General features: G+C 41.8%; 1 protein-coding gene across 1 annotated transcript in view; it reads left to right on the forward strand.

Annotated features, from left to right (window-relative positions):
* The window catches only part of HHAT (hedgehog acyltransferase), a 323,485-nt gene that overhangs the window by 36,935 nt on the left and 276,553 nt on the right, over positions 1-9,997 (forward strand). Inside the window, exon 5 of the mRNA XM_019515898.1 lies at positions 754-948. Within this exon, the coding sequence (XP_019371443.1) occupies positions 754-948 (195 nt within the window). The remainder of the gene's footprint in view (positions 1-753; positions 949-9,997) is intronic.

Here is a 9,997-nt window from a genome sequence, read left to right on the forward strand (position 1 = left end):
AGCAAACCTTTCTCCTTCCATTCAGTTTTCTTTGGAAGAAAAAGTTTTGAAATTATGAATCAGGTGCTTGAAGTGATCCTAATTTGGTTTCATGGTTTAATTTGTCAGCAGGTCTTTCTCCTTGTTGGGTGTGAAAGCATTTATTTTTTCATAGCCAAACACTCTGTTGGATGCACAAAACAGCTCTGATTAGCTGTATTGATGTCTCTGAGTTTTTTTGATAGTAGCAAGTGATGGTGTGTATGAAGGGACTATATCATCTATAGTAATTGGTGGCAGCTATACAGCTCAACGCATATCACACACTGCACATCTAGGAGAGAAAAGTTGGGCAAGGACACTACGTCAATCCCCATATTCAGTTATAAACTCCTGGGTGGTCTTTGTGTCTATCAAGAACAAATAGTAATGCAAGTCTCCTCTGAGAGGCCCTCACAAACATTCAGTCACTTGAGAAAATGGTGAGCTAGATTGTCACCATTGGATTCAGACATGAGAATCCACAGAACCTGTGTATGTTGCTCTTGATGCTGAGATCATAAGGCAGCCCTTGTGATGTCTTTAAGAGTTACATGTGTTGTAACAGCTCTTTGTTATAAAATAAACAGTCTTCTCTAGTTGGCTTTTTGTGAATATTTATATTTGCCATTGCCAAAAAACAGGCTGTTTTAGATAAATATCATGTTTGGGGTGATAAACTTAAAATAATAGAAACAGAAGTTATTAAAACAACTTTGTCTCCTTTATTTACAGTACAAACCCTGGTGTCTCATGACTTATGGAATGATAGCCTGCTGGTTTCTATTAGGAATCAAGGGCTTGGCGCTGATTTTGCTGCATATATTTATTTCATTTTCTGTGGCCCAATTCCAAATGTCAATCCTGACATGGCTGTGCTCACTTCTTTTGTTGTCGACTTTGCGCATACCAGCTTTGGAAGAAGCAAAGGTAATTAATTATGTTAGTGTGATTAAAGTATACTTATGTATCATGACTTTGGATAGTATTTTATTGCAAAAAGAGTAATAAAATCACCTTCAGGTTTGTTGAAACAGAGGTGCATTAAAAAAAAGTGGTAAGATGCAGTATCTCTTACTAAACCTTTTGATTGTAGCATCTTATTTTGAAGTTGTAATATCACCTTCTGGAGAGCTCCCTCCAGTGGATACTATATAGTATCCACTGGAGGGATCCAGTATGCATTCTGAAATGCTGTTTAGCCCTGAATAGTAAGTGATAACTAGTGTGATGAGCAGGGATCCTGTTTTTTTCTGTTTACAAATCCAAAATTCTCTGATAAAAATTTCAAAAATTCCCTGATTAAAAACCTCAAAATCTGTGTTTTTATGCAATTAAACTGAAATGCCACGATATACGCAGTTATCAGTTGAACACAATGTTTTATTGATCTATTTACAATTTTAAAGCGATTTGGAAGCCTACCAGTGCCTCAATCATTATAATGAAACAAATTATAAATACCTATAAATTTTAGCATTTGATTTTGGGTTTTTTATCATGAGAAAATCAGAGCCCCTCCTGCCCCCTTCGCTCACCAGGAAGTGGGTCCAGCTGTGGCTGCCTCCCCCTCCCCCCCGCCCCCGCTTTGTGGTGCTAAGTAGCCCTGATTATCTCTGTGCCCCTTGCTCTCAAGCCACAGCCAGCCCAGCCCTGCCAGTGCCCCTCACTCCTGACCTGCTGCCCCCCTGCTCCCAGGTCCCGCCCCCCGTGTGTGGGGAAGGTGGGGGTGTGCAGGGCAATGGCAGGATGTGGGGCACAGGGGGTACCCTACCATAGGCAATGTGCTATGGTACACATAGCACATTGGGCTGGGGGGGCATGAGGGGACATATGCCCCCTTGGATTGGTGCGCCCACAGCAGGGCATGGGGCTGCAGCCTGGCTGGACTGGCACTGCGGCCCATTGGGTGGGACCTGGCATGGGAGGGCAGAGCGGGGCAGTGAGACTTGTTGCTGCTGCTGCTGTTGCTGGCACTGCCACCAGAACCCCCAGACCAGCTGTGCCACCATGGAGTAACACCGCGCTGCCAGCAGCTCAAAGAGTAATGAACTGGGGGGGAGGAGTACCTCCTCCCACCGCCAGCTGCTCATGTGCTGGGCCGCAGCTCTACTCTGCCGCTATTGCTGCTCCCCTCAGGCCGCCCACACTGCCCCCACCCCACCTCCCCTCTGGGGCAGAGCTGAAGCCTGGTGCATAAGCGGCTGGTGGCAGGAGGAGGTGATGGCAGTACAGTTTGAACCCCACCCCCTCAGTCTGTTACTCCCTATGGTGCTGACAGCATGGCATTAATCCATGACAGTGTGGCTGGTGGCGAGTCCTGACAGTGGCAGCAGCAATGAGTCTTGCTGCCCTGCTCCACCCTCCTGCACCAGGACAGGTAGGGCAGATAGTGCTGGGCAGGGTGGATAGAAATTGCAGACAGCAGAGGCTGCAGCGGGGGCAGAGGCACCACTAGGGGACAAGGCAGCAGGGGGGACAAGTGTTGAGGAGTCAAGGGAGGGTCAGGCCACTTGTCCCCCCACTGCCTGTCTCCCCACTGCCTATCCCCTACCACTTGCCCTCCTGCTGCTACTTTCCCTCTGTAGTGGGGGAGGGAATTTAAAACTTTCTAATTTTTCCATGTATGGAATCTAATAATTTGGGGGAGGGCCTCTTTACTTCAAAGTCATTTTTGATTAGGGAAATACACTTATTGCAAACCACTGGATTTAATCCACTGCTGAAGGCAGGAATGTCCCAGTCAAAATTATTCCAGAAAAATGTTTGTCTAACTTGCCTTTAAAAATGTAGAGTGACAGGGATTCTACAGCTTCTTTCAGTAATCTGTTCCAGTGCTGAGTTGGAAAGTTCTTCTTAATATCTAACCAAAATCTCCCATGTTTCAGTGTAGGCCCATTACAGCCCCATCAGATACAGAGAACAAATGATTGCCACTTTTTTACTATATTTATTTGAAGGCTGTTATCAGGCATGCCCCCCTTCAGTTTCCAGACTTTTCTAGACTAAAACTTCCTCGTTTTTCTAACTTCTTCTCATATGTCAATGTTTTCTAGACCTCAGATAATTTTTATTGTTCTTCTCTAGATTCTTTCCAGTTTGTCCGTGTCTTTTTTTAAAGTTTGGTGCCTGTACTGGACACAGTACTTTAGGTGAGGCCTCACCAGAGTTGAATGGAGTAGAAGAATCCCTTCCCATGTCTTGAATGCTACACTCCTGCTAATACATTTTAGTAAGCTGTTATCTTTTTTTTTTGCCACTATATTACACTGGTGACTCAGTTTACAGTTCACTATATCCTTCCTCCTCCTCCTTTCCTTACATCCATGGTCATTTTCTGTATTACTGCAGCCCAACCATTCATTGCCCATTTTGTATACGTACATATTATTGTTCTGTCCTAAGTGTAGTATTTTGCACTTACTCTTATTGAATTTCATTTGATTTATTTTGGACCATTTTTGTAATGTATCAAGGTCGTTTTGAAACCTGCTTCTGCCTTCTACAGTGCCTGCTACCCCACCCAGCTTGATGTGATCTGCAAAATTAAGATATGTACAGTCAATTCTGTTCCCCAAGTCATTACTGAAGATACTGAATAGTACTGGACCCCTCACAGTCTCCTGGGGAACCCCAATTTATACTTCTTCCAAGTTAGATGTTGAACCATTGATGACAGTTCTTTGTGCACAGTTACCCAACTAGTTAGCAGTTTGATTCAGACCCTACTTCCTTAGATTAATGGAAAAGATATTAGATTCAAATGAAATGAATATATTATAGCAGGTAAATTGGAAAGGATTTCCTGGGTTACTGTATACTTGTACAAGGTGAAGCGAGCAGGCAACGTCTGAATTTACCCATGACCTGATATATGTCTAGACACCTACAGATCTGATGGTTTATTTTCATCTGTCACAGAGAGACCCATTTGTGATTTTTTTATTTGCACATTCAGATGACAAATGACTTGTTAAATATCAACAAGATTATCAAGATTTTTTGAAAATCTTGCCACTATTTGAAAGTATTAAAAATTGACTTGCAGAATGAAATAAGGATTAAATATGTGGCATAAGAAGAAAAGTAGTAGGAACAAAGGGAACAAAATGTAGGGAACAAAGGAGCCCCCCCTTTATATCACTTTCGTTGATCTGATTAAGGCCTTCGACTTTGTCAACGGAAAAGGCCGCTTCAAAGTATTGGAAAAGATTGGCTGTCTACTGGATCTCCTCAGCATAATCTACTCTTTCAGTGATGGAATAAAGGGAACATTAAGCTATGATGGATCAACGTCTGAGGTTTTTGAGATTTGAAGCAGAATCAAGCAGGGTTATATCCTTGCTCTAACTCTCTTTTGAACCTGGAGCTGGTGTTAGCTGGCGATGATACAGAAAGCAACCTTCAAAGCCTCTCTAGTCACTTCACTCATGCCTGCCAAGAGTTTGGTCTTGCAGTCAGCATCAAGAAGGCCAGTGTTACGGATCAGAACACCTGCAATCACAATAGGTGAAAATGTATTGGATGTTGTAAGTAATTTTACATGCTTCGGCTCCGTTGTTATCAACATCTTGTTACTTGAGGCTGGATTGAATACCTATATTGACAAAGTATCAGGTATCATAAGCATGGTGAGTAAATAGATGTGGAACAGCAACAAACTGACTGTTAAAACCAAGGTCAAAGTATGTCATGCATGCATCATCAACACTTTTGTACACCAGTGAATCTTGGACCACAACTCTACTCAAGTAAAACACATTTACAGTTTTCACTTACATTGCCTTTGCTTCATTCTAGGAATTTTCTGGTGAGACAAAGCTGACTACGCTGAGGTCTTAGACTATGCCAGCATTCCAGGCATCCATTCGCTTCTTGACTTCAGTCAGCCTCAACTTTAATGGCTTGGTTATATGTGGAGAATGGACAGTGGCTATATACCCAAGGATCTCCAGGGATATCCAGTGGCTGTTTACCCAAGGATCTCTTGCATGGCAGAGGGTCAGACTTGATGATCTGCTCAGGTCCCTTCCGACCCTACCAACTATGAAACTATGAGAACTCATTACAAGACAACCAGGTGGGCATCCTGCTCTCCATTTCAAAGATGTTTGCAAGAGAGATATGAAGGCAATGAACCTTGAGCCAAATAATTGGGAGAAGATTGCTGCTGAGGAATAAGACCCTTAGAAACAGTTTATTAAGCATGGAATGAAAGTTTTCGAGGAAAGAAGAAACCAACATTCAGAAGAAAGAAGAAACTTCAGGAAGAACCCCGCGCTACATGCATGACTTGGATATGAATGTTGCGTGTAATAAATGTGGAAGGGACTGTCACTCAAGAAACTCACAGGTGTTTAGTGAGCTGATGCCTCACTGCACAAATCAATTGTCTTGCAGGACAGACAGATGCCTATTTAAATGAAGGAAAACAGGAAAAAAATTGGGCTTTCTTTTTCTCATCTAAACTACTGTATTTTTTTCCTGTTCTGGGCATATGTAAAAGTTATTTTCTAAACTCTTAAACAGCAGGCCTTATTAATGGCATGCAGAATTATATTACTGCACTGGAAGAGTGGGACATCTCCAAAGGTCAAAAGCTGGTACAATGAGATGGCACAGCTGGAGTTTGTGGAGAGAATCATGTTTATCAGTCTTAACTGCTGGGAAAAGCTTACTTTAATTTGGCAAGAGTAGTCAGATTATTTTGGTAATTAAAAAATGATTCCTTGTATACTTTTTTCCTTCTATCCCTTCTCCTTACTGTTTCCATTTCTCTTTTTCTTTTTCTCTTTCTTCCTTATTGTAACAGACATGTACATAGTTCATATATAGTTGATATCTAAATACACATGCACATTTGATTTGTGTATTACATTTAAAAATTAATAAAAAAAAATATTTTCAAAATTATTTTCTCAGATATATATTTTTTTGCTAGGTACATTGTATGAGATGTTATTGTCCTTCATTATTGTAGTGTCTATTGGAAATGGTGTAGTTAGTGGTTTAGGAACAAAAATATGCTCTTTTATCAATAAGCTATGGACTTGTAAATAAAGGGGCATTTGACTTCTTTTTTCACAAATTTGCAGCAATATTCAGCATGTCATGCCATTTATTCTATAGCAAAACAACCTAATGGAGGTGCAATATTCATAAATGAATTTCCCTTATTATTTTTTGTTTTCTTCAACGGTCATTTGTTTCCTTTGTCCAGTGCCCCAGAAATTGGCAGCATCCCCTATTTATAGATGCAGTCTTGGACATACCCTACTGGTTTCTTTTGTATGTAAAGGTTAATCTCTCTTGGCATAAACCTGTACTTCAGTCTCTTGAAAACAAAGCAAAGAATTGTCACAGTATTCACAAGTTAAATCAAACTGGTTTCAGGCTTGCTTTCCTAATGAGATGCAATATTTTGTGATCCCAGGTTGACTTTTAAATATATAAGTGAAAAAGAATAGCTGTGTAGCTGAACACGTCATGTCACAAAGCATCAGGGGCTGCACACCTAAGACTACGGTACACCCCAGTCCAGGCTTTCTTATTAAGCTATATCCATTGGTACAGGGAATTTAGTAGAATTCTGGAGTCCTAGCACCATCTGAGATTGCTTCCAGACCAAGATTTTGCTTGACTCTCTGTGTACTATATTGTCTATCCTTGTCTGAAATGTAAAAGCTAAGGCCTTGCTTCAGGAAAGCTCATTTATATGTGCTTAAAACCCTTTCTATTCTGACAAACAATAAGTACTTCAGCATGGGTGTTGGCACAGGTTACCTTAAAACCTGCATAAAGGCACCTAAAACAAGAGCAGTCATTAGTTAATGGTTTTAAACCACTCTAAGTGCTTTTTAAATATTTTAAAGATAAGCCGCTCAAAAGGAGGTTTATTTTCTAAATGTTTTACCCATGCTATTCGAGAGTATTGTTTGAATTGTCGGGGAGGTAACATGCTTTACTTTAATTCCTCCAGCATCCCAGGCTCCCAGACACTGCAGTTCTTTCTACCCTTCATAACTTTAGTGGTTGTGTTCCCTGCCACCCCTGCAGCTGAGAACAGCTGCTTTGAGCTTACTTGCAGAGAAACCATGGGGCTGAGAGAGCCTGCTTCCCCTAGCTGCATCGTCCCCCTATATAAAGCTCAATTTCAGCAAGATCAGAAAACCCTGGGGAAGCATGCTTCTCCCAGGGCTCTATGCTCTCACTGAGCCCCTGTTGCTCTGTGCTGAGAGCTGGGTGGCCCTGCTTTCAGTGCGGAGTAGCTGTGTCAGTTTAAGCCAGAGCACAGAGCCCCAGGGAGGCTGCTTCTCTGGAGCTCTGTGCTCTTGCTGAGCCCCAGCTGCTCCATGCTGAGAGTGGCTTAACAGCTGTGGAAGCTGGGGAAAGCATGATTTGCCTGGCCCTTGTGGCTCACCACCTGGGTCAGGACTGCTCCCTCCTCCCAGCCAGCCTCCACCCCCACCCAATCTCAATTCACTGAGACACATGTAGGATTTTAGCCCTTTCATTTTTTAATTTTTTTCCCCACTCCTTTCTTTTTATCCCCCCCATTTACCCCTCACCTGAAACAGTTTTTCAAGATTTCTCCCCTCCCTCCCACCCTCTTCTCTGGCTGAGTTCCATGTGGCTTTCTCAGCCTCCAAGCTATATGTCATCCCCCTGCTCTCTCACCACAGGTGAGGAATAGCATTCTGGCTCCCTGCCCACCAGCTGTCTAGTGTCAAGTCACAGCCATGCAGGTCTGAAATGACATGGAGCCTTCACCTCTGACTGCTCTAAAAACACCCTAACTTTATGGCATTGCAACGGTACACAGACGTCTGGTCTTATACAGGTGGTAACCTGTGCCAAGGCTCCATCATGTGCTTAACTTTAAGAATGTGCTTGAGATTTCAGAATGTTCTTAAAGTTTATCACATTCTCATTTGCTTTCCTGAATTGGGGTCTTAATACATTCTAGTGTAAATTGTAAGTTGTTTTGTATTGTTTCCGTATCTTTATAGGGCATTTGATCAGCAAGGTCTAAATTTTGGGTCAGATTCATATTCTGTCTTAGGCATCTTATGTATTTTAAATGGATGTATTTTTCCCTTTTGTATCCCACCAGGAAAGCTGCTGAGCACCTGCTCTCCATTTTAAAACATTTTTGGACCTGAGACTGCTTTTACACCGTCTCTTTCTGTCCTGACCTGCTGTCAAGAATAAAACCTTAAAATTAAAGGGGAGAATGGTTTCCTATTACATAGTTGAAGATATGATTCATTTGCCCCTCTCTTCTCTATGTGCTAATGGCCATTACTGAAATTCTTCCTGCCCATTCCATTGCTTAATTTTCCTATTTTGCTGCTAGTTGGATTCCTTGCGTCATTTTAGAAATTCTGGTCAGATTGGTGTTTGTGCTCTTGAAATACTTTTAAAAATTGGTTTATCCCTTTCTTGGTTCTCATGAGCTATTCTACTTCATCCTTTATTTTACTCCTTTCTGAATTTCCTCAAAATTGTTAGCACCTGTCAGGCTTTTCATGTATTCATCTAGAGGAAGACTATGGTGTATTAGCTGTCTACCTAGTCCCCTGAATCTATATTCAGGAGCCTACAGGTTTTCGAAGATTTGAATGTGTATCTCCTCTCTTGTTGTTCATGCTTGGATTTGAGATGTAGCTTAAAATCCAACCCAGGTATTTTATTCCTTTTTTAACGTGATCTTATATTACCACATTTATTAGCAATTCATGGGAAATAATGGGCATTAGTCCCATTCATGTTGATTGTTATTGCATGAATAAAGCCCTGTGCATCAAGATGAGATTATTCACCTTAATATATAAACCTGATTTTGATGGAGCACAATATAAGATAAACACTTCACTAATTCTCCAGTAAACACATCTCTGCTTCATGAGAGATGTAATCATACCAATTCAGAATGTTGATTTTTGGTCCCAGAGTTTCTTAGTCAAGCTTGGACGTGTCTAATTCATGACTGGGGTTTTTTTAATTGGATAATGAAAACTGTTGCTCTGACAGTTTGGTTTATGTCAGAGAAGAATTGCTAACTAGCCTTTAATTGACTGGCATAGACCCAATTTTGCTATCTCTGTCCTCGGGTTCCTGTCACTGAGTTGTATAGGTTTTAAAGAAACCTTTCTTCAAATGTGAGCAAATTTCTTTGATCTCTTTATACCCTTCTGAACAGACACACTTTTAAATATGTTAGTACAATTGTCAAACTCATTTCTATTTGGTTCCTCCACATTATGTAGCAGGATAATATTCTATTAAACTCTGTTAAATTCTATTAAAGATCTTGTGACAGGTATTCACAGGTATTCCCTGTTCCACATCAACCAAATCTACTACAGTACACGCTTAATCATCCAAACTCAGTGAGGTGAAGCATGGCATCGTGGGTTCATCAGAGGAGCAATTGTTTGAGGCTCCCAGCTCATCCCAGGGAAGGATTCTAGAGAAGTTAAGCCCCTGGCTCCTTGGACTCTGAGAACTGGCCATTTAGTCACTGACACTTCTGTGGCCTCCTCCACTGACCTTCTGGATTAGCTTCTGGGGAGGGACTTGCCCTCTTTAAGGGGATGGAGTGAACCCAAAGTCACATACAGTAGAGCAGGCAGCTCTTGTTAAACCAGGGGTGGGCAATTATTTCGGTCGGGAGGGTGCTTACTGAGTTTTGGCAAGCCATCGAGGGCCACATGACAGGAAGCCAGGGGCAGATAAATATTAATTTTCTAAATTTTTTAGGGGCCCTGCAGGCTGGATAGAATGGCCTGGCAGGCTGTATTTTGTCCACCCCGTCTTAAACAAAAACAACAATATTACTTTGTTGGTCAACAGCAGTACAGCAGGCAGAATCCTTGGGCCCAAAGGTTGGGTTGTTTCCTCAGCAGTCTTTGTCAAGTAACAGCCTGTCTCTAAAGTCTCTTAGGCTCGTCTCATTGTGCCTTTTCTCTCTCTTCCC

The sequence above is a fragment of the Gavialis gangeticus genome, unplaced genomic scaffold, assembly GCF_001723915.1.
Source record: "Gavialis gangeticus isolate Ggan-Ray unplaced genomic scaffold, GavGan_comp1, whole genome shotgun sequence".
Classification (NCBI taxonomy): domain Eukaryota; kingdom Metazoa; phylum Chordata; order Crocodylia; family Gavialidae; genus Gavialis; species Gavialis gangeticus.